The sequence below is a fragment of the Panthera onca genome, chromosome B2 (assembly GCF_046562875.1).
Source record: "Panthera onca isolate mPanOnc1 chromosome B2, mPanOnc1 haplotype 2, whole genome shotgun sequence".
Classification (NCBI taxonomy): Eukaryota; Metazoa; Chordata; class Mammalia; order Carnivora; family Felidae; genus Panthera; species Panthera onca.
This window is the reverse complement of record NC_138343.1, coordinates 104,127,556-104,153,725: the sequence shown is the minus strand read 5'-3', so window position 1 is coordinate 104,153,725 and position 26,170 is coordinate 104,127,556. Positions and strand designations below refer to the sequence as shown.

Sequence of the window (26,170 nt, the reverse complement as noted above, 5' to 3'; positions counted from 1 at the left end):
AAAAAAAAAAAAAAAAAAAAAAAAAAAATGACCATATTTGCTTGGCAATGTGTGAGAAGTCACAAAGAAAAGGCTCCTATCTCTTTAATTTTTCCTCTAGTTATAAGAAACATAAGAAGGTATGACACATATTCACATCTACATTTTTATAAAGTATTTAAAATATCTTACTAATTGTTATAGATTAAAATCTAATAAAGAAAACACATCACAACCAAACACTACTACAAATTCAGTCATGTTGTAATTAATGGCATTTAATAATCTTTCTTGATTTAATTATAATAAAATGAATTACTATAGTTAATTTTTGAGTAAATAATTTATTTCCTAGGCTTATTCACAAAATAATCACTTGTGTTTAAAAATACATATAATCAAACACATAAATATGTAGCACAGCAAAATGTCAAATTTATAGCTGTAATAAAATGGCACATTTCCTATTCCTTAACTATTGCTACCAAAGATAGTGGGACTTATTGGCAGTTTTCATAGGAAAAAAATCTACACTTAGTAGAACTAATTCATTCTGAACGAAAAAATTAAAATAAGAATGTGAGAAAATGTAATACGACTATTCCTTCTGATGTTATTATCTACACTGGTGAAAACTCTTTCAAATATAATCTATTCCAGAGACAAATTTAATTATGAGTAAAATATCAGGCGTTTTGATATTACTCCTAAACATTACTCAAATAACTACAGCCTGTCTCCAGGAATTTCATAGTAATAGCAAAATGTATATGACAAAACTATAGCTTTTTCCGAGTAAGATAGAAATCATTAATGTCACCAAATTTTTCGAACATAACACACAAAGAACAGTTACTCCAGACATCTGGGAGCATTTGCTTGATTTCCATGTATTCAGACTGACTTGTGTGAAGATGCTGGACCTTTTTTTTTTTTTCCTCTAAGACTCTGGGACTTCTAGAACAAAGCCCTTTACAATAAGAAAATCTCTCTTAGAGCTGATAAACATAAGAGCATGCAACCTCTGCAGTCTCAAGGCAGTTAATAAGAAATGAGAAGGAAGAAAATCAGTGCCGAATTATATTTTTCAATGTTGGAAGAACTCTACAAATTTATTTCAGTGACTCCTTCCTGCTTAACTCCAAGCCACTGCCATGAACCTCTATGAGCTATCATTCTATAAAGATTCTTAGGTCACTAAAGACATGCCTTACTATAAGCACAAAACTTAATTTTCACCACACACTATCAACAAAGGATCTCATTTTCTTGTACATGTTTATTTTCAGATTCCAACAAAATTTCAACAAAATTATCAGAAGATATATGCTCATTTAATGTTTTAAGAGTGAAAAAGGAGTTTGAGTAAAACTGACATTGATGATATATAAAATACATAATTAAATATAAAATATGAAACCTAAAAGTAAGGAGATCTTTTTTAGTAGCCAAATTAGGCTGCATGTGATTTTGGTTTTTATGGTATCAAAAAAAAATGTTTTTTTCCAACTGAATGCAACCTCTACTACTTTTTTCTAAGAATATGCCAGGTAATTTTTTAAGGTTAAAAAAAAAAACCAAAAATGGTGTTAATAAAACAGAGTTTATGACATTCTTGGCTTTTAAACTTAAATTACTAAAACTGGTCCTACAGACTCTAAAAATAAAATAGAACACTGGTGAATATTAGTGTCATATTTTAGAAATGGCATCCATTTAGCTCCCACGAAAGTTGCACAGATATCAAAGTAAAATGGAATAGTCTCCTAGTATCAATTGTATTTGTATCATGTACTACTGATCAGCTATTGAATGAAAATAGGAGGTAACATGTAGTTTGAGTTTTCAACCAAGTAACTTCAAAATTTTCCTGAAAAAGTAATTCCTATACGTTTTCTAGACTGGAAACATCTCACATTTACAGTGTTTTTTTTTTCCCCCAGAAAATTACTTACTAAAATAATTAGGACTCTAATCCAGAAAATGTTATGCTAGTTATTATCACATGAGAAGAAATATACCTTTTACTTGATTTCAAATATTGAACATAAACTTGTTAGTGATTTATACAAAACCTTTGCAAGTAATCTTAAACTGCAATTCTATAAACGGAAATCATCTATCTCAGAGTAAGGAAAGTCATCAAAAGAAAAATTTAGTGAAAACATTCTCCACCATCTTTCACAGAGGTGCTAAATTTTTTCTTGAATATACAATGGCTTGAAGTCCCACTGGAAAGTTGGGAAAAGAGTAACAGAAATAACTTATTGGGTCTAAGGAGTTAATTTTTTTTTAACTTAAAAAAAATTTTTTTAATGTTTATTTATTTTTGAGAGAGAGAGTAAGAGTGAGAGAGAGAGAGGGAGTGGGGAAGGGGCAGAGAGAGAAGGAGACACAGAATCCGAAGCAGGCTCCAGGCTCTGAGCTGTCAGCACAGAGCCTGACATGGGGCTCAAACTCACGAACCATGAGATCATGACCTGAGCCGAAGTTGGACGTTCAGCCACCCAGGTGCCCCTCAATGAGTTATTTTTAAAAATCAAGTCTTTCTTGGATAAGATAGCTGTAGACAACACATAAGCTGCCATATATCTGCAACACATACAATTAATGAAAATTAATATCCAAAATATTTAAGGAATGCTAAAAAATCAACAAAAACAATAAGAGACAACCCAATAAAAAATGAATAAAGGTATAAACAGACATTGAGAGGAGAGTAAACACAAATGACCAACAAATATATGAAATATGCTTACCCTCACTGGAAATCAGGAATATACAAATAAAAATCTAATGAGATGGCATTTTACAACTGATTGGCAAACTTTAAAATTTGGATAATGCCAGGTGGTTGTAACTCTTATGCCCTGCTGATAAAACATAAAATAGCTTTAGCAAACAATTTGACATTGACATTTGTCAGTACAACGGAAACTATGTATATTTGATCTTCCACTCCCAGATATACTCCTTTTTTTATTATTAATTTTTTTTTAACGTTTATTTATTTTTGAGACAGAGAGAGACAGAGCATGAGCGGGGGAGGGTCAGAAAGAAGGAGACATGGAATCTGAAACAGGCTCCAGGCTCTGAGCTGTCAGCACATAGCCCGACGCGGGGCTCGAACTCACGGACCGCGAGATCATGACCTGAGCCGAAGTTGGACGCTTAACCGACTGAGCCACCCAGGTGCCCCTCCCAGATATACTCCTTAGAAAAATTCTTCTGTGGGTAGCCAGGGAACATGTATAAGAATGTTTAAAGCAGCATTATTTTAACAGGAAAAAAAACTTAGCTAAAATATCCATTGTCAAATGAACAAAAATAAATTCTGATTACTCGTACCAGAAGAAATTATACAGTGGTGGAAAATGAATCAACAATAACTATACACATTAATATGGGCAGATCTCAACAACATAACGACATATCCAGAAAGCAAGTTGCAGAAGCACACACACAGTGTAATTCCTTTAAACAAAATTGAAAAGACACGACAAAAAAGTTTACTGTGGGATATGTATGTGGGTGTTTTTGGGCATGGGATGTGAGAAGGGTATATTTTCTATGAAGACAGAGGGAACGACAGACGCACAGTTCAGCAGAGGGGAACACAGGGAATGCAGTCAGGGAGACGTGCACAGGGACCTCAGAAGCAGTAGTAATGGAGGTTTCTTTGGCTGGACAGCAGGTACTTGTATGTTCACTATGTTAATATTATTGCTTTTTGTATTAAAAATCATATATACTATATATATCAAAGCTTTCCCAATTTTAAATATTGAAAGAAGAATTCTTTTTTAACACAGTGGGAAGCAATAATGTAAAGCAGAAGAGGGAGACAGGCATATTGTGGCCAGGAAATCAACGGAATTGCTTCTACTCTGAGAAAGTAGATTAGCCAAACGAACTGCTATACTAGCATTTCAGCTACCGTTTATAAGGGGTGGAAGCTCAGCAAGAGCTGATTGATTTAAGTAATAATCACAGGATATTAAACAAAAGAGGAGTATTTAAAAATTAAAAATACCCGATAGCATGCTCTTATGGTATCCAAACTCCCTGCTCTGCCACCTACTGTTTTATTGAACCTGTGTAATTTGTTCAACTGCCTGGGCTTCAGTTTCCTTGCATACAAAATAAGAAGGCTGATATCTATCACGTAAGATTCTTGGGGGTCAAATGAGAAAAGCAAAGTATCTGACATACACAAGATGCTCAATAAATGCAAGCCCACTATGAAGACAGAGTCAAATCAGGTCTAATTACAGTGATAATCACAGAATGCTATTTAACAATGACCAACAGAACACTCAAGTGCTTTACTAGGGTCTCACAGACATAACCTTTATACAAATGGCTACTGTGAAGATGACTTAATATCTATAATGTCTCTTAAGCAAAACAAAGTTAAGTTCTTCTTTCCCTCTTTCCTTCCAAGTCAAGAAACATCTAAAGAGTCACACAGCCCATAAACATGGCCCCCATGTAGACGTCTCAACTGAAAAACTGGATCCTCGAGTAAAGTGCTATAAAGTAAAATTTAAAGAGATGGAAGTGCTCTTTACTGTCTTATGAAATGTTCTTTGAAAGTCTGAAAAATTTATTAACACTGCATTAACACAGTCAAGTGCATTTTAAAAGCAGTTCAGTACTGTTACATTTCTAGCATATGACAGGCATTAAAATGTTCAAGAATTCTGTGTCAATATTAAGGGTAAAATAAGGTCAAATAGTAGATGGTTTTCAAATATAATTCTTACTCAATATTACTGTGGAGTCAGCTTCTAAATAGATTTAAACATAATAATTTTATCACCTAAAGTCTTCATGAGTTTAACCTACATTTATACCAAATAACAAAGATTTTTGAGCCTTTAATTACCCACAAATTTTTACTAACAGAAGGAGAGCTTTCACCCCTAAAAACCTACATTTGGTAACAGATAAGGTCCCTTTTTCCCCAGAGCCTACAAACCTCTTAACATTCCCCCCTTAATTCTATTAGAATTTTTTACCAAATAATTCTTTTCTCACTATATCTGCATTTTTAATAGCTGTGATATATACTAGAAGCACTCGTCTATCTTTTGTTAACTGCATTATTTTATCTGTCCTATACAATCAATATGCCTTTTCCTAAATTACTCTTTAAAAGCCTTTCTTGGCTGCAGTGAGGTAAATCCTACTGGTTGCAAAGTTAAAGAGCAATTATAAACTAGTATTTACCAATGTGAAAAAGAACGGGTTAGGAGAAATAAAACCAAAAGCAGAACTAGAGGCAAAGTGGGAAATATACAAGTATTTATTCTCACTCTCTTAATACCATAATTGTAATCAAGAACAATCCTTTGTCATTTTTAACTGGTGCTAATTATAAAATTCTATAAAAATATGAGGATCCAAATATGAAATTAAAGATGGACCCCACTAGCATATGTAAGTTAGTGCCACATTTTGCAAAATCAAGTGTGGATTCTAATGCCACCTGATTAGCTCCACTTAACAAATTATGTCTAAATACTAATTCTAAATAATGAAACTACTATGAACTCAAAATTAAGAAGTGGTGGTATGTCAATGAAACTTTACCCTGGAACATAACTTTCTATATTAAGCACAATGCTGAACTTACCTAATTTGAAGAAAAAAGATTCTTTGATAAGGTGTGCTAGTCCTAGATCAAAACAGGGTAATACAGAATTTAAAATGTACCTAAGGTTTCTGGTGCCAGATTTTCCATTTGAAGAGCAGGAGTGAATTAAAGATAAAAATTAGATTAATCACTTCCTCAAAGTTGAGTTATTTTGATCCCACAGAAATAGTAGCATTTGAAGAAGTAGGTCAAATGTCACTAAGATATAAGAGCAAGAGAATTCAAATTATAAATCAATTCATAAAAAAGCTCTCCTTTTTTTCCCTACAAACCATCAAAAAACTCCCTGAAGTTGAGAATGCCACATTAAGGTTTCTAAAATGGGATCTCTTTTTTTCAGAACAAATAGCCTCTTAAATTTTACTAAGGCTTATCCATTGCTAGGATTAAAATATTAGTGAGAATTCAAATGTCTCCCAAAACGTTGAGAATTTTTTAGTAAACCCACCCTACCTCTCAGTCATTGTAAAAGGCCATGATGTGCTATGAATGAAATACACTGACATTTCTTCAGGATAAAAAAACACATACCAACATTAGCACCATGAGCACTAACTGAAGTTTCTTTTTTTAAAAATTAGCAAAATCTGAATTAAAATGAACTAATGAAAAACAGTTTCCACCAATCTGAGATGATCATCTGGAAAGCAAGCACAGTGGAATTGTACTTACACACTAATCTTTGACAAAGAACAGCCCACACAGTAGTTCCTAATTAAATCGTCAGAATTTAAATACTCAGAATTACACTGGATTCCTCAAAAATCCTTAACACCGATCCCCAGAAAACACTAACTTTACCATCACCTACTGTGTGATCTTGGGCTGGGATGCTTACCCTCTCTGGACCTCAATTCTTCATGTCTAAAGATGGGGATAATAACAGCACCAATTTTGTGGGCTGCTACAAGAAGCAAATGAAATAAGTTATGCAAAGTTCTTCAAATTGTACTTAGCACATGGTAAGAACTTAAATATGTAAGCTAGTCAGTTGGACATTCCCTGACAGATTTCACAACTCTAAGACACCTGATTTCCATGGAAATGTGTATGTACTGCACACATCCATTTTATAAGATACTTTGGTTTAGTAAATAAGAATATTTATAAAAACATGACCAGGGATGGGTCTGTTGATCCACAGGTGAGAGTGGAATCTGAAGCATAGCTAAAACATTTTTTTCAACTAAATTAAAATATAATGAAACCAGAGTAAATAGTCACTATAACTGGTGAAAAATACTTTTTGATAATGTAAGTCATATAATTCAATAAATAATCGAATGATCTATTACATTAGATTTTAATAGGAAAAAGTTCATTCTGCTCAAATATACTTTTGCTAAGTAACAGGTATAACTCATGGCTCTGTCATTGTTATCTAGAGGATTTACATGAAGTTGGTAAAACATGAATTTAAGGCTGCTATGGACAAAATTGAAATATCAGTTTCTGGTACTTACTTAAGGTTAGTGTCTCTTGAAGCTGTAAAATTCAGTTCTTAGTGATGTTGAATGTAATTCTCAAATTTTTCATCTTAAAAACTCTTAATGTTTTAAAATGTCATCCACTACTCTCCCCCTGCCTTTTTTAAGCTTATTTATTTACCGAGACAGAGAGAGACAGAAAGACAGACAGAAAGAAAATGAGTAGGGAAGGGGCAAAGAGAGAGGGAAACAAAGAATCCCAAGCAAGTTCCACACTGTCACAGCAGAGCCCCACACGGGGCTCGAACTCACAAACCATGAGATCACAACCTGAGCTAAAATCTAGAGTTGGACGCTTAACGGTCTGCGCCACCCAGGCACCCCATCCAATACTCTCTTCCCAAACAATAACATTTCTCTCCCTTTAAAGGTCATGCATTTTCATTAAAAAGAGACGGCGCTGGGGCGCCTGGGTGGCGCAGTCGGTTAAGCGTCCGACTTCAGCCAGGTCACGATCTCGCGGTCCGTGAGTTCGAGCCCCGCGTCAGGCTCTGGGCTGATGGCTCAGAGCCTGGAGCCTGTTTCAGATTCTGTGTCTCCCTCTCTCTGCCCCTCCCCCGTTCATGCTCTGTCTCTCTCTGTCCCAAAAATAAATAAAAAACGTTGAAAAAAAAAAAATAAAAAAAAAAAAAAAAAAAAAAAAAAGAGACGGCGCTAACAGGTATTCTGAGAAGGGAAAGAATCAATAAATGCTGACCACAACCTATGAGTCCATTTTTATTTCCTGGCATGTAAAAGGAGTCTAATATACTGAGCAGTTGAATGAATTGATATATTGAGGCACCTGAGTGGTTCAGTCGGTTAAGCATTCGACTTCAGCTCAGGTCATGATCTTGCACTCCATGGGTTCGAGTCCCGCATTAGGCTCTGTGCTGACAGCTCAGAGCCTGGAGCCTACTTCAGATTTTGTGTCTCCCTCTCTCTCTCTGCCCCTCCTCTGCTCATGCTCTGTCTCTCTCTCTCTCTCTCAAAAGTAATAAATAAACACTTAAAAAAATCTTTAATGAATCAATATATCAACAAGTAAATGAGGTATGAATGGGTGAGGAAATTTTGAAAATGAAGCACAGACATATATAAAAATTCCTTTGAAACTGTAATGTTCAGATCCTGAGACATTTAAAGAAATCCCTTTAAATTCCTCAGAATCCAGGCCTCTCTCCTTTTTCTTTCTCTCTACATCTCAGCTCCCATCCTGGAACTACTTCCTTAATGATATACCCCCTAGCATGGCTACCTTGAGAAACACTGTCTTTGGAAAACCTAACTCCAAAATTCTAACTTAATTGGTGATAGAAAAGTGTAAGGCACAAAATCACTGGACAGAACAGCAGCCATAGTTAATATCTTTTGTGAAAACTGCTCTGGGAAGCAGTTGGTCATGCTGGGACCTCTTGCAAGAATTAAGAGCTATTTTAAGGTAAGACATGAACTGAAAAGACCCAGTTCCAAACCAGCACTGTGCAAAAGGCCCCACCTCTCGGTGCCCACAAGTGTGAGGCAAAATGCCCACACTCAATAAATATTGAAATCTGGTGTCCTAAAGCTCTTAGTTCCTTCGTTCAACAAATATTTATGAAGTTCATGCTTTGTACCAGACAGTACTTGTACAGAGTGGAGTTTCTGTGATAAATAACCCATAGTCCCTGAGTTCCATTGAGAAATGAGTATAAAGTGTGATGAGAGAACAGTGTTTGATGATTTGGAACATGGACTTCATTTCATGCCAGAATCTGTGAATTCTGGATTCTAAAAGAAGCCAGAGCAAAGACTGTAAGAGGTTCTGTTTGCTGTCTCCTCCAAGAGACTAAGACCATCAGTATTAGCAGGTTACAGCATCTAACGTAGCAACTGGCACGCAGTAGGGGTTAAAGAACAGTTTGGCAAACGTTGGAGAAGACGGACGCTATAAAGAGATTCAAGTATGAATCAGAGATATTTCCTCCTTCGCCATTATTTGCACAGCTCCACCTCTTTACATATATCTTATTTCACCTTCCAAGTTTCCCAACAAATAAAAATAAGAGAAAACAGGACAGGACCATAGCATGTGTACATTTCAGCCTCATTGTCATCAGAAGTGGCAGGAGTTATTTTGACTCACAAGTGATTAAATTGATAATTTTAGCACCAAAAGGTCATGGGGGGGGGGTGTTGGTGGGGGACACCACTATTAACAGTCATTATATCTCCTTGGTGTACAAATTTTATTTTCTATTTTCTATATTTTCTCTAAATAGTGATTACCTTTAAAATCTGAAAGCAAGTAAGCAGATGTTAGGGATTTCACTGATGAGGAAACCAGGGAACAAGGAGGCCAGGTGACCTCGCCAGGGTAACTGATGGGCAGTGGGGAGGAGCCAGAGAGGGCAGGAAGACGAGTCCCTTAGCATCAGCTCAGTTAGGAGTGGAAATCTGTCAGCCAGGTAAGGACGTTGTTTGATCAAAGAGTATGACCCAGCATGACTTAAACTGAAAACCGTGCAATGTATTATAACTGTTACTATGAGGAAGTTGAACAGCTGCAGGAGCAATAGTCTCAAGGGTGGGTTTCTTGATGGTCTGTGTTGTCACTCGCAAATACCAACTGGTACCAACAGGTACCTCAGGTACCCTCTAGGTACTTTGTACCTTTAGGTACTTTGTGACTATGGAGTGGTTCAAAGTACGATAATAAGCAGGGGAGTAGAAAGATCCAAAAAGAAAGTGTCTTCCTATGACTTCCCCCGTTAAAACTTTACTTTTCTACACTTTTTCTAACTTCTTCTAACTTAGCAGAGACTGCACGTGAAAGCTGAACTTGTAAATAGAGTAGGAACATGTTTGAACAGCCAAGAGCCTCTTGGGTGGCCAGGATCCCTGAAGATCAGAGGTCAAGGAGCCAAGGAGCTCTATATTTTTAACTCAGCAGGTTACTTTGGAAAGACGGTGATGTCATTAAGTGCCTGTGGCACAAAACTATGAGTTCTTTAAGTAATGTAGCAATTTATGTGTAATAGAAAATAGAATATAAAACCCTTGTTCAAACTTCTTAAATGACTCTCAGTTTTTCTTGACCTAGCCTGAAGATTCATAAACACCTGTTTTTGTGCATGAATTTCTCCTTTCAAGCCGTCAGCAGGTATCTAACCACTAAGCCACATTTGACTATTTTCACAAATAGTTCATTTTTAGCTCCTGGGCTCTGTAATAGCACCTACGAATGTTCTTTTAAATTCTTTTCAAGAGGAATGAGGGACAGCGAGGTGGTGGTGGATGCTGGGATCTCCAAGTGCCCTAACTATGCTTCTGGGCGCTTTTCCCGTTTCCACTGCTAAAGGACTGAAGGATTAAGGAGACAGGAAGATCAGCACCCTGCTTGGATAAGGAGATGAACATATGAGCTTAGTCGGTGGCGTTTTCTTTCAATGGGCTCTCTCGTCAACAGCTCTTCACTTCAGAAATGTAACTCAATTAAACATGAGGGAAGGAGACATTCATAACACAGAAGCCAGTTTCCTCATTTGAAGAATGATATGATTGATCTAGGTGACCTTTAATGTTCCTTACAGCTCTGAGTCTATGAAAGAACAATAATTTTCAGAATCAAAAGCATATGGATCTTCAAAGAAAATTTTGAGTGTTAAAAAAAACCTCATAAACAAACAAAAAAGACAAATGACAAACTGGGAAAAATATATGCAAACTGTATCACAGAAAAGAGGTTTATATTCCTAAGATAGAGAACACTTACAGGAAAAGTGGGCTAGAAGTCTGGTCTTAACTGTATGACAAGATGTGCAACCATAAGCTTCGTAAGAAGAGTCAAAATCACAACTACACCAAGATTCCAGTTTTCATCTATAAAATGGGCAAAACCCTGAAAATTCAACAAAATCTAAGCAATATATCCTGTTGGTGAGGCCATGAGGAAACAAGCCCTCCTATAGTTTGCTGGTGGAAATGCAAAATGAGACAGGACCTCTGGAGGGGATTTAATGATATGTAACAAAATTAAATATGCATTTACCTTTGTTCTATGATATCCTGTTGTAAAAATCTCTCCCAAAGATATTCTGGCAAAAAAATACACATAGACAAAGTAATTCACTGTAGAAATATTTGTATTAGCAAAAGAGAGGAAATAACACACATGTCCATCAATAGGGAAATGGGTATAAAACTATGGCACGTTCATACAATGAAGTACCATACAGCTGTAAAACTATTACATAAAAAGGTAGCATTCAGTATGTATTTTATGATGTCATTATCTAAGAAACTGGAAGGGGATATGAACGAATATTTTAAAAAATAATAAAAGTATAAACCAAAAAAAAAATTTTTTTTAGAAGTTATAGAAGGCAGGTGGAACAGGGTGGATAGGTCTATAACAGAAGTCAAGTTTCTCTGAATATTCCTGGTTTTATACATTTGACTTGAGAAATACGCAATGTATGCTAAAGCTGGCTTGTACTGGCTCCTGATAAAAGCTCAGGTATTTTGTGAGCCAGTTGTCTTTACCGTGGCAGCTTGAAATTGGCTGTGGTGGAAGGTATTTACAGCATGGATCCCAGCAAACATACCTTCCGAACCCCCAAGCCAGTTGTTAATCATTTATCAGCACAGCACTAGAAATGTAAACACTTTAGGAAAGTATAAAACAAAATTAAATTTTAAGAGAACATTTCTAAAAATTGAGAGCAAGAGGAAACAAACCTAACAGTGAACGGAGTGGGTAGCATTCTGAGCTGTTTTGACTCTAAGGCACAGTAATTTGACTATATAGGTCTAGTAGAAATACTGAAAGAACTGCAAAAATAATTTTAAACTGTTTTCAATATTGTGGTGTGAATATGGGTATGGTTACTGAGAAATTGTGTTATAGAACAAAGCAAAGTAATAACTCCCTTACTGTCCTGAGAAATGGGAATTTTAGTGTAGGATTAAGGAGTTAGCGATTAAGTTGAAAATCATTAAACTCTCTGTGATGCTGCATGTGAACTAGATGTGTCAATATGAGGTTATTATGTGTTTTATATTTAATTAACATTACATGAATGAATTTCCTAGCTCTGTCCACTGGAAAAGCCTAGAAACAATCCCAAGCCAGGAGCAATGTATACCCCTAGAACCCAGACACCCGGATTGTGGTCTCTAACTTCTATTTCCCACAAAAGGAACTAAGACTTCCTGAGTACAGCTCTGGGCCAGGGACGTATGAAATCCTAGAAGGAAAGAAGCTTTATAAAAGACTATTGGGATCACGTCAAAAGAAATCAGGAGCCACCATAAAGAAGCAGGGAAAAAATCTGAGCAATAGTAACTACCATGGATCTTAAATACATAAAATATGTTTAAATCCACGAGTTTATAATGATACTCAAACAACTCACTGGGCCACCTCTAGAGGATGCTAGGAAAATAAGCTTATTAGATTACACAATGATAAAGGCATTTCTCCTGCTTTTTTCTATGCAAACTGTACTTCGAGGTAACCAAGTAGTTAATGAAGAAGTGTTTTTATTTACAGAAGTATTCTAGCTAATAAACAAAGGAGGAATGATAGAATTTGAATATTACCATTTTGTAACCTCCAGTGAAATAATGAATCTAGATAATGATCATGCCTAGCAACACCACAAGAGGAGACAACGAGCAATGAAGGGCCTTCTGACTGAAATATACCATATACTAGGGTCTATATAAAGTATACTTGCTACAAAAGTGTGTGTGTGTGTGTGTGTGTGTGTGTGTGTGTGTGTGTGTCTCAAACCTGAAGGAGATCAAACCTTTAGATCTAACTACCAATCTATAGGAAACACAGGATACAGAAAAGTATTTTAAGTGACAACAAAATCCAAATTAATCTGTGGGAAACTGTACAAAATAAATGACCCAGTTTTCAACAAATGAACTGCAAAGGAAATAAAGAGACATAGATGAGAAAACTACAGTAACAGGAACATATAAATTAGGGACCATTCAGATGCCTGGGTGGTTCAGTTGATGAAGCATCCAATTCTTGATTCTGGCTCAGGTCATGATCTCACGGTTGGTGAGATCGAGCCCTGCGTCAGGCTCTGCACCATCAGCACAGAGCCCGCCTAGGATTCAATTCTTTCTCTCCCTCTGTCTCTGCTACTCCTCTGCTGGCATGCTCGCTCACTTTCTCTCTCAAAATCAATAAACATTAAAGAAAAAATTAGGGACAATTCATGAACCTAATCTGAACAAAGAATAAACCAATAAAAACATAAATATGTATGTACGTGTATATATACACATATACACACACTATATGAGTTATCTATATATGCTTATATGTGAACATGTATACACTTACATACATATGTACGTGTGTGTGTACATACATTAAGATAACTGGGAAAATATGAACACGGACTAATGGATTTGATAATATTAAGAAATGGTTAGTTTTTTAGGTATGATGAAGATTTTGTTTTAGAGAAAAAGGACTCATTTTCTGGAGTAGTATACTGAAATATTCACAGGTGAATTGGTACAACATATGTGTAGCATTTGCCCACAACTTTGGGCTATGTCGAATGGAAGGACTGAGTGGCAAGGAGCTGAGATTAGTTTAAATTGGGTAAAGGGGTACCTAGGCACTCACAGTAACTAATCTCTCTATTTCTATCTGAGACTAAAATTTTCCACAATAAAGTTAAAAACTATATGCACAAAACAACAAAAACTATGTAACAATATATTAATAAGCTGTAATCAAACAGTGTTATCAGACCAAGATATTCCAACTTAGGAGTCCACTATGATCACCTGAAGGGCTTTTTCAGAATATAGTCTCTGAACCACCACTATCTCACAGAACATGGAAGACTGAAGGGACTGTGTCATGTCCCCAGAAATGTAGAAATGGGGAAAAAAGGTTGTGAACCACTGTTCAAACCCAGTAAGGGTGGGGGCGGCACATTATTCACCCACTTTTTATCTCTATGCCGGACACATAAGAGGTACTCAAAAAATATTGAGTTAACGACTAACTCTGGGTAGTGAAAATGGATAGGAAAGCTTAAAGCGGCTAAATGCTAGATATTCAAAAAACATTCGTATTTGATACTTAAATTCACTTAGGTTACGGCGTTTAAAAAGCATGGCTTTCTGTTTTAAGTAGGATGGGTTTTCATCATGAAGCCACAGACTAGGCACTTCAAACATCTACAAGTAAACTCCCAAAGTAAAAATAGTTTTAAATACACAATTGGGTGAGGTGTGGCTAGCAAATATTCTGATTCTACAATCTGTTTTGGACAAGACAGTGCTTCTTATGTGACTAACAAAGCAAACAGCAGTCAGATTCCCTGCGCTGAAATAAGTACACTATTTGCAAAAAGGGTTGAATGTCCAAGGCTTCTCCAATAAAGACACCACATTTTCCAAAGTTAAAGGGGAATATAGATTGACAAATACCCACATATATTTACATATCCCAAAAAGAAGGCATATGACCACCTGGTATGGACTTTGTCGAGTAAGTACTAAATGGAGCCAAGCCCACTGTCTGTCTCACCATGGGGAACAGCAAAATACCTCAAACACAATAATAATCTAATTTTAAAGCTGGAGGAGCTTAGAAACCTAGTCCAAACTTTTCATTGTGTAACAGACACCTAGAGAGTTGAAGGTGAAAAGCTCTGAAAATAGCTGGAGTAGCCACAGATGAACAAATGGTCTACATAGGTACACTAGGAAGAGCTGAGAATTAATCTTCTCAACTTCCATATGAATGGTATCTAACAGGTATCAGTCTCGATTCTAAACAAATAAGTGTACGTGTGTGTAACCATATATACATACAAAAATACTAGAATATGTACTTGCTTTTTTAATTTTTTTAATGTTTATTTTTGAGAGAGACCACGTACGCGAGTGGGGAAGGGGCAGAGAAAGACAGGGAGAGAGAGAATCCCATGCAGGCTCTGCACAGAACCCCAGATGGGGCTTGAACTCACTAACCATAAGATCATGACCTGAGCCTAAATCAAGAGTCAGACACTAACCGACTAAGCCACCCAGGTGCCCCTACAACATGTACTTCTAATAACTCCTTTTCAAACAAATTCTATAGCCTAGCCTTCAAGAACATCCATGTTACCTCACCTACTTTTCCAAAACATTATCCAAATGAACCGTAAGTAAGTGGAAGGCAGCCATTTCTCCCACTTACCTTTGCAGTCTGTTAGACATAGCAGAGCTCATATTAATTATATAATTACAAAAGCTGTTCCAGAGACAATTTCCAAATGATGAAAGAAGTATTAGAATATAAACTTTCTAATTCTCCTGTTAATCTAAACTGATATAAAGGCTATGTTTCATGTGTATCTAGGAGTAGTTATAAAGACATATAGGACCTTGTAGATTTTTAAATATGGCAACCAAGGAAAGGTTTAAAAGTGAGAGTTAGGAGAAAGTGGATCACCGAGATGAGCTATCTGTTTACATTTCTGTAAGGTGCTATACAAGGCTTAGTCTAAAGAAATACAGAAAATGACAGGCACAGGAGGAGGAAAGGACAACAAAAAGAACAAATCTTTATTTCATCCACTGGTCAAACATTCAATTATCTCAATTGTTGATCAATCCTGAAACCATACTACTTTAATTCTGCAGAGGGTTTTGTTTTTTTAATTTACTTATTTTTAAGAGAGACAGAGAGAGAGAGACAGAGAGAGAGAGACAGAGAGAGAGAGAGAGAGAGAGAGAGAGAGAGAGAGAATCCCAAGAAGGCTCTACACTGTCAGCACAGAGCCCAATGTGGGACTGGAACTCTCGAAATCATGAGATCATGATCTCAGCTGAAACCAAGAGTCAGACACTTAAGCGATTGAGCCACCCAGGCACCCCGAACTCTGCAGAGGTTTTCAAAATGTTGTATCTATGCCTGTTATGGAGTTTTTCTTCTCACCTACTTCACCTGTACAGTTGATTTAATTTAGCTCCAAAACAACAAAATTGGATACAAAGTTTGGCCTCTCAACATTCCGCTTTTATTAGATTTTTTAGCATCCTGAAAACTGACTTTGTCTCCTAATATTGTTAAAGAGAATTCTAACCATTGAAAATGACAATGATAATGTTTACTTGCATCTTGAGGGGAAAAATGTTTCTAACCGGGCTGAATCAAGATTCCTAAAGGTAAGGTAAGCCACTGAGATTTTTAAACTGAAAGCAAAGTTTGAGGAATTTTCTTCTTCTGCCATGAACTTAAAAATTTTATTTAAACAGACATGATTTGACATTATCAGTTAAGGCTTTTGTAATCTCTACTGAAAATCTAAAGTAAAATCCAAAATGAAGCAATAAAACCTGAAGCTATTTACTGAATACATTGTAATGTTGTAAATAATCCCTCAGGGTAATTATATTGCTAACTCTACTATCAAATTCATGGAATTTGAAATTTCTGAAAACTTTAAAATATTTAATATGAAAAATTGAAATATAGTATGTATATACTAACATACATAAAATTTCTCTTAACTTCTGAGGACTTACACAAAAATCCTAAGACACAATACATATCTACATTTTTACCATTTTGTTTTTCTCAAGCTCAAAAATAAGTAAGAATAGGAGTAAGCTATTTTCATAAAAGTTTAGGAACATTAATGGACACATTGGTGGCTTTCCATCATAATTAAAGAATTTAGATGATGGTTCATATCCACATCCCCATCCAAAAGACTTCCTTTCCTACTTATATATACTACCAAATATTTTCAAACAAATAACACAAGAATGTACTTTCAAAAATAAAAGGGGGTATTATCATCCCATCATGAACCAACCTAAACATCTGAGTAATAAATCCTAAAATAAAATCATAGAAAAAGATGGTGCATGGTTAAAACTATTAATATATATTTAAGACAAAGAGTTTATTTTTCAATAAGAAAACAAGGAAAGACAGCCCAACCTGATCCTGTACGCCTGCCCAATAGAACTTTCCACCATAATTAGTACTCTCTCCACCTCTCGAGGGAGGAGCTTAAACTCAGGGTAACTTCATGAAGTAAGGGAAAAACCAGTATAAATACTGCCGGATAGCTCTGAAGAAGGCACCCTTCTGCACTGCTCACCTGGGCACAGGAGGGTTCAGAAAGCTGCAAAGAAATCATCTCCAGGAACGCCAGCACCAGGTAAGTCTATCACTTCATACTCTAGAGGACCTCCATGTTAGCTTATTTGGAAATAAGCCTCAATAAATTGACTATTTGGTTTTTGTCATTTAAAAAAAATGACTTTCCACTAAAGTGTACTTGGAAAGCTTAATTTGTATCAGTCTACATAAAAGACAGTCTTAATAAAATCATATTGGTAAAATCATGTCCTATTCAGTGTATTTTGGAACTAGTGGATGTTTCAATCTATGTTAAAGATACTGCATTATTAATATATGCATCCAATTATGGTTTCTGTGTTTCTTTTTTTAAAAAATCACTTCAGTTTTGCTTGATTACTTGAATGTAGTTTCCAATAACAACTAAGCCATATATTCATGTAATTAAAAACTTATAATTCTGATTTATGGAATATATTAAAAACAGGATAAGGTAAAAAAAAAAAAAGTAGCTAACTACCTTTTAGAATAAAGAATTCATCTGTCCAACATCAGACAGATAAAACAGGTCAATAACAAGACACTATTCTTTTCTGTTTTTCAGAATCCATCTGAGAACATGCTGCCACAAACAGCCCTTTTGCTGCTACTGTCCTTGAACCTGGTTCATGGAGGATTTTATGCTGAGCGATACCAAACACCTACAGGCATAAAAGGCCCACTACCCAACACTAAGACACAGTTCTTCATTCCCTATGCCATAAAGAGTAAAGGTAAACAAAACTGTGTATTTTGCTGTATAAACGTATTGGTTGTTCCTTTCTACAATCTTAATGATCTCTTAAACAAAATGCTTTTAACTCTATTTGGTGTTCAATTACCTTTAAACTCCCGAACCTGTCCGAAATATTAGAACAAAATAATTTGTGGAAAAAGCAGGTCTATTCAAGAACATTAAAATCCTTTGTATAATGAGTATAGTAGAAAGATGTACCCAAAGAATAGTAAGAACTTTTATGTGTGCAAAGTTCTTCCCTCAGATGATGCTTTTGCGCAATTACCCATAATCTAGAAATATGAATCCAATAAAAATTAATCAAGTTTAAAATGTTTTAACTAAAAATAATTGCCAATTGTACAAAGAGTAGCAGGTTTATCCATCTAAACAGTTAACCATTATTTACTTTTACAACCGATTCAGCTAGTCCACATATACAAAACTCATTCTTAATTATCAAATAAAATCTAATGCCTTCCCAAGAAACTTAACAGACAAATGAAGCAGCAATTTTCACAGTTCTTTATAAATTTCTGTATGGTTTAGCAGTTAAGTACTCAGACTTATGAACTGCCTTGTACTAACTATGGGACCTCAGGTAAGTTACTTGTCCCCTCTGTGCCTTAGTTTCTTCATTTGTAAAAGAAGCAGCAGCTATCTCCAAGGGCTGTCATGAAGCTTAAGTGAGTGAATACCTGTCAAGTGCTCAAGTATTAGCAGCACTACGGGTACTCCTCCTCACTCCTGGTGGTACGGGTGGGGTAGCCTTAGACACGATTTAACCTTGTTCTTGAATCCATTTCCCAACTGTTCAGCTTTCTCAGTTACTATGAAGAGAACTGAGGAAATGTATGTACACTACTAACAGATCCTCAAAAAAGGCAATTATTAGGTTTCACATTTGCTAATTCCATTTTAATAGCATCTGGCACAAACTGCCTGTAAAAATCTACTGAATTAAACTGAAAAAACTGAACTGATTGCAGGACTCAAATTTCCTTTCCTTAGTATTTTTTCATTATAGTTATATATTTTACCTTGCAAATAATGCTAAGGGTATTTGCCATAAACTTTACAAATTATGCTTTTGGAGACAACCATTTTGAGCAAGTTAAACTTATAGGAATCTCTTCTTGAGAAAAACAAAATTTAAAGCAATTCATGAAAGGGAGCTCAATGTTTAAAAACAAAGGCACAGGTGCATAACAAAAACTTCTGAACGCCTCAGAATACAAATCATATATGAGAACGAGAAAAGTTACAGAAAGAAAGAATAAAAGATAAGGAAACCTGCTACTTTACTTGAAGCAACGAACAGCAATGTGAAATGTTAGGACAAACATCACTGGGTACACCGTTATGATCACTAATTCACACTTTTTATAGTTTACTAAGATCATATGAAACAGTCTTGAGTTAAAAAGACTCAAGCATCACATGCACCACTCATAGAAGGTTAAAAATATTTCTATCTTCCCATCCTTACGTACTTTATCATCTTGGCTATTTCTGCAGAATAAATGAAAATATGTATCTTACTAACAAATGAAAAGTTTAGAAGCTGCATTTTAATTGTTAACTCCACTAAGGTCTCTACTTGATAATAATTTGAGGTGGAAACTCAAATACCTTATCATTCATTGGCAGGCACTAATGCACTGAAAGAAAGACAAAAGCCCACAATTTATACAATTATAACATTAAACTGATAACAGAAACACAAAGAGTGCCTATTTGATTCCTGGGCTCATCTGTTCAACACAGGCTCAAAGACAGCTCAGCCAAAACACACTAAATTACACTGCAAAGGACTGCAGAGCTGGTGGCCAGGTGGATGCCACATTCCGACATAATCAACCACTATTTTGGCTTGTGGCATTTCAGAAACTTTTCTGCTGGGTAATCATTTCTCCTTGAGGATGGTATCACCCTAATCTTTAATTTTTTTCGGTTGGCAAGCAACAAACAGGGGCTATCCCCCAAAGACACAACAGAACTCACATTCTTTCTTGCATGAAGAGGTGGAGGACCTATTAGGGCAACATTCCAAGTGACTGAGATCACCCTGTCTTGGAACTTCCAGTTTCAAAAGATGCTCTATACAGTCATTTTCAGTAAGACTGTTTTTCCTCCCTATTTTAACATTAAACAGATTTCTGACCAGACCAAGACCATCATTTTTAGTATGGATACTGATCTTTAGGAGATTCAGAATAAGATTCTGAAGCAAACCCCATCTAACATAGCTTGCATTTGAAAAAAAATGTACTATTTTGTTTTCTACTTATTCATCTATTCTACTTGCAACGTATCACACCCCTTTACACTTATAGACTATCATATATGTCCACTAAAAAGTCAATCTATCAATAAGATATGTATGATTACATGGAGATCTTTTCCATAAACTAATTTTTCTCATAATCTTCTTCCTGATGTCATTTTCTGAAAATCCAGGGGTGAATAAAGTTCTATACATTTAAAAATTTGCATAACAAAACATAACTCTAATCAGTACAAAATATCCAAGTCTAAAATAATTTTCCTTTTTTAGCACATCTATTTTAATGATTCTGCTCTGTATTTTACATTTCATTTGTCACTAAATGTTTTTCAGATATCAGGAATCTCTCTACCCAGGAGAATAGGCAACTATTGTTGGCTAACTACTTCTTACATGCCAGTTAATTAATATGAAAGATTTTTAAAAATATAATAATGTACCAACAATTAACAGTTAATGGGAACTATACCCATAGACCTATGTGTTTAAAGGCAATTTACAATTTATTTCAATTCACTTAATATTAATTCCAATTTAGTTTTCATTTTGATTTCTAAAGCCATTAAAGACTTAGACAAAGTTTAAGTAAATTAAATAATCATTTTTGTACAAAAAAGGTATGGCTCAAAAGTCACAGCCAAACGTCATTTTCAGGGTTTTGACCAAACCATTCAACGATTATGCCATTTGCTAAATCTACCATTACTATGAACCATTTTCCAACGTGTAAGAATCTAAATAGTATATGAAGGCATTCCATCTATGTTCCTGAAAATTTATTAAACAGAAAGTGATTTTAATATAAACTCTGCAAGTAGACACTTAAATCACGTCATTTTATTACCATTTTTGCTATTAAAGAATTTCTCTGAGAAAGAGTATCTTATAGATGTTTATGATGATTGCTGCCTAAAGATTCTTTGACATGGTAATACTTCCCTAATTATATATCCTAATGGCAGTAATGCTCTGTTTAATCCCACCTTTGAATGACTAAAACCAAACCCTTGGACACCTCTTTAAGCACTTATCACATGGACACGTGTTTTGCTCCCTTGAGGACTCTTATAAGATGTGTCCTGTGCTTCCCCCACACTTGTGGCCCAGGGGCACTTTTCACATCGCAAGCAGTGAATAAGTGATTTTTGAATTTAATCCATAATATCAGTAGAAGTATTTAGTTCAAATGAACTCACAGCTTTATAAAATCAACAATATCTATTTGCATTAGTCAAAAAAAACTTTAGATAAATATTTTACTACTATTTTATATACTTTGCCCATTAGATCTAATTCTCTAATTCTTTGTTTCGATTTTAAGTCAATTAAAAGAGAATGTAGGAGCTCACAGTATGTACTGAAATTGAAAAAATTCAAACTAAATATAAACTGTGTTCAGCAGAGCCATGGCAGATATAAACTAGAAATCAATAGCACTTCTCACTGATGTCATATAGGCTAGCTTTTGTGAAAGACAATTGTTAGAGTTCTTAAATATTTTCCCATTATTTCTGCATTTGTCTCTTCATTCCTTTTCTGTTAAATACTTTCCCCTTTCCTTTTGAGGTAGATGATTTTCCCCAAATAAATGGGGGTAAGGTAACAGTGCAGAGCCTGATGCAGGGCTCGAACTCAGGAGCTGTGAGATTATGACCTGAGCCAAAACCAAGAGTTTGACGCTTAACCGACCGAGCCACTCAGGCGCCCCAGTCCCCCCTATACTCTTATTCTAGATGAATTCTTCAATCCCAGTTTATTTTTATGGATAATTAGGATCTAATGAAACTACTATGGTAGCCATGGTTTTATGAAACCGTGCCCTCTGGCAGTGTTTTTAAAAACAATATAGAATGTGTTATCTGAAACCGTTTAAGCTTAGTCTGCCAAAATGGACTGACACTGCCATGTCCTGTCCTGATTTATATTTCAAGAAGCAATGATCCCTTAACATTACTAATCATCCCTCTCTCTGGGTCTGTGTATCGGACATGTCTTTCAGGTGTATCAGTAAGAGGAGAGCAAGGTATCCCTGGTCCCCCAGGCCCTGTGGGACCTCGAGGGCACCCGGGTCCATCTGGACCACCAGGAAAACCAGGCTACGGAAGTCCTGGACCCCAAGGAGAGCCAGGATTACCAGGACCACCAGGACCATCCACCACTGGAAAGCCAGGTTTGCCAGGACTCCCAGGAAAACCCGGGGAGAAAGGACTATATGGACCCAAAGGAGATATTGGACCACCTGGTTTACCAGGACCACGGGGCCCACCAGGGCCACCTGGAATCCCCGGCCCAGCTGGAATTACTGTTCCAGGAAAACCCGGACAACAAGGACCTCCAGGAGCCCCAGGACCCAGAGGCTTTCCTGGAGAAAAGGGCACACCAGGAGTCCCTGGTGTGCATGGACAGAAAGGGGAAACAGGATATGGTACTCCTGGACGCCCAGGTGAGAGGGGCCTTCCAGGCCCTCAGGGTCCCATGGGACCACCTGGCTCTCCTGGAGTAGGAAAAAGAGGTGAAAATGGGCTTCCAGGGCAGCCAGGCATCAAAGGTGATCGGGGCTTTTCAGGAGAGAGAGGACCAGCTGGCCCACCAGGCCCCCAAGGTCCTCCTGGGGAACGAGGACCAGAAGGCATTGGAAAGCCAGGAGCCCCTGGAGCCCCAGGCCAGCCAGGGATTCCTGGGACAAAAGGTCACCCTGGGGCCCCAGGAATAGCTGGGGTCCCCGGGGCTCCTGGCTTTGGGAAACCAGGGTTACCAGGCCTGAAGGGACAAAGAGGACCTATTGGCCTTCCAGGGAGTCCAGGTGCCAAAGGGGAACAAGGCCCAGCAGGCCATCCTGGGGAACCAGGTCTGACTGGACCCCCCGGAAACATGGGACCCCAAGGACCAAAAGGCATCCCAGGCAACCGAGGAATTCCAGGCCCTAAAGGTGAGACAGGACCGGCTGGGCCTACAGGACACCCTGGGGCTAAGGGAGAAAGGGGTTCCTCTGGGTTAGATGGAAAACCAGGGTACCCGGGAGAACCAGGCACCAGTGGTCTTAAGGGAAATCCAGGGCTCCCAGGCCCAAAAGGTGACCCTGGAGTTAAAGGACCTCCTGGTCTCCCAGGTCCTGTGGGCCCAGCAGGAGCTAAGGGAGTACCTGGACACAATGGTGAGGCTGGTCCAAGAGGTGCCCCTGGAATACCAGGTACCAGAGGCCCCATTGGGCCACCAGGCATTCCAGGATTCCCTGGATCTAAAGGGGATCCAGGAACTCCAGGTCCTCCTGGCCCAGCTGGCATTGCAACTAAGGGGCTTAATGGTCCCACTGGGCCACCAGGGCCTCCAGGTCCGAGAGGCCACACTGGAGAGCCTGGCCTCCCCGGTCCCCCAGGCCCTCCAGGCCCCCCAGGCCAGGCAGCCCCATCCGATGGCTTTATAAAGGCAGGCCAAAGGCCTCTTGTTAGTGCCAACCAGGGAGTAACTGGGATGCCTGTGTCTGCGTTCACTGTTATTCTCTCCAAAGCTTACCCAGCTATAGGTATTCCCATCCCATTTGATAAGATTCTGTATAACAGGCAACAGCATTATGACTCAAGAACTGGAATCTTTACCTGTAGGATACCAGGAACATACTATTTCTCCTACCACGTGCATGTGAAAGGGAACCATGTTTGGGTGGGCCTGTATAAGAACGGCACCCCTGTCATGTACACCTATGATGAATACACCAAAGGCTACCTGGATCAGGCTTCCGGGAGTGCCATACTCGATCTCACAGAAAATGACCAGGTGTGGCTCCAGCTGCCCAATGCTGGGTCAAATGGGCTGTACTCCTCTGAGTATGTCCACTCCTCCTTCTCAGGGTTCTTGGTGGCACCAATGTGAGCATATTCCCAACCGCGCTAACGTAAATCTGCTTGAAAAGGCATTCTCCAACTCCACTGCGCCCCACAAAATGCATATGGAGGTAGGCAAAAAAAAAAAAATGTGGCTAATTTTAATTTTCCAAAATACAGATTTGAGCTTTCAGACCAAAAAACTGTCCCCCTGACAAAGCGAGCAGCAATGGTAAATTATATGCGAAGACTCTCTTGAATTTCTAGTCAGCAGCCTTAAGACTCTTTAAAGTTTTCTGTGAACTCCTTCAGTATTTAAAATTTTCACCATGAAAGTCCTACTAGGCTAAAAAAATAAAATGATCGCAATGAAACCCTGAAATGGGACACTAAATTATGTTAAATTTGATTTCAGAAATTCAGCATTTGTTTTTAAAAAGAAGCCTGTTTCTAACAATTAACAGGAGAACTTCTAGGAAACAATCAGGAGGTATCATATCTTTACAGAACTCAAATACTTGAATATTCAAATTTCAAAGACACTGTATACCCTGAGATCTTTCTGATGGTGCATTACTCAAAGGCTTATATGGCCCCTTCATCAAGATCTATTCAAACATACAGGTGCATATAGACTTCTTACAGCTCTAATAAAACCAAAACATTATGGTAAAATTAATCTGAAATGCAAGGTGCTTTAGCCATGAACCTTTGCAAACTTTTCTGTGACTGCAGGAAAGCTTCCTATATACCCTTCATAACTTGGAAATGGGTTTCTAACCTATTTTATTTACTTAATACAAGTGTGATTAATTTGATTTCTTTAATTCCATCTTGAATCTCACATAATATGATATTGCGGGTTTACAGACCATTACCATATGTACCCTGAGCCTCCTATTCTAGTGAAAGTATAACTAACGTCAAGCGTTTCAAAATCTGACTAGAAATGAAAAGACGTTATTTATTTATGCTCTGTACTGTATTTTTATATTGCTGTTTAAAACTTTTAAGCTGTGCCTCACTTGTTAAAGCATGAAATGTTTTACCTACTTCTTATTTACAATGCAATAAAGTAACATCAACAGATTTTTATGTTAATTTATTCGACAGCAGCAATCTGGTATTCTCAACCATTCTTTGAAGGCTTTTCACTTTACAAAGTTAATAAAAGTAAAACAGTAGTGGTATGTGGGTGACTTTTACAGTTGTCACGGATACTCCCCTCTACTGGGGATGGGCATTCCCACACCCCCCTCCCCCAGCACTCAGTGTGGACTGTGAAAAGGCCCCCACAGGACCGCATGGGACCTACCAGCCAGGGTGAAGGGCAGGTGACTGGGCATGGAAAAGTGAGACGATTACTCCAAAACAGTGATTTTCTTCAGGGAAGGACAAAGCAGGTGGCAGAGAAATATGTAATTTGAAAAAATATTCTGCAGTTACTATTTGCTGCCTTGACATGATTTTAGTCATAATATTTAGGATTACGTTAATATCAGCTTTTAAGAGCTGATATTACATTTTGATGGCTTAAATTACATTAAAAAGAAGGCAGGCAAGTTTATGTCAATCAAAAGGCAACATTTCTCTAAGCTGAGAAACATTGCTCTTGAGCATCTATCAGTCAGCCCACTGGTTGAATCAGAACAGTCTGGTTGGAGTCAACGAGGTAACATATGATAAACGAATCTCTTTATTCCTTAGAAATATCCTCTGTGTAACTCAAGCAGACCTGCGGATACAGCTGTGAAACCTTAGCTGCAGCTTGGCGATGTCTCTGCCCCATTCTGAGTCAGCCAATCCTGTTTTAAGCAATGAGAATAGAATTCTCACTTCCCCTACCAGTCTATAACCACGACACCAATGGTTATAGGTGTGAGTAATCTGCATTCCCAGGCTGGGAAATAGTGAAGTGTGAACTTCAATTCTAGGGAGCCCACAGAACGACCCTTTAGGCAGGCATGTAAGAGACAGCATAGCTCAGAATACTGGCAGTTATGGCCATGAACCAGACATGAATTACAGAACTTCTTAACATGTAAACAGTACCAACTACATAGCAAAATTTAAGATAA

The 26,170-nt window shown here is 37.3% G+C and overlaps 2 protein-coding genes across 4 annotated transcripts in view; one reads left to right on the top strand and one right to left on the bottom strand.

Annotated features, from left to right (window-relative positions):
- COL10A1 (collagen type X alpha 1 chain) overlaps nucleotides 1–24,175 on the top strand; it is a 43,479-nt gene extending 19,304 nt beyond the window's left edge. The window contains exons 1-3 of one of the 2 annotated variants that reach the window (XM_060616450.3): nucleotides 16,746–17,288; nucleotides 17,814–17,982; nucleotides 22,271–24,175. In XM_060616450.3, coding sequence (XP_060472433.2) covers nucleotides 17,829–17,982; nucleotides 22,271–24,141 — 2,025 coding nt within the window. In that variant the 5' untranslated portion in view covers nucleotides 16,746–17,288; nucleotides 17,814–17,828 and the 3' untranslated portion in view covers nucleotides 24,142–24,175. Of the gene's footprint in view, nucleotides 1–16,745; nucleotides 17,289–17,813; nucleotides 17,983–22,270 lie in introns of those variants that run through there. The other variant, XM_060616448.2, reaches the window with a different exon arrangement.
- Nucleotides 1–26,170, bottom strand: part of NT5DC1 (5'-nucleotidase domain containing 1) — a 138,999-nt gene that overhangs the window by 97,238 nt on the left and 15,591 nt on the right. The gene's annotated exons all lie outside the window — the stretch shown is intronic.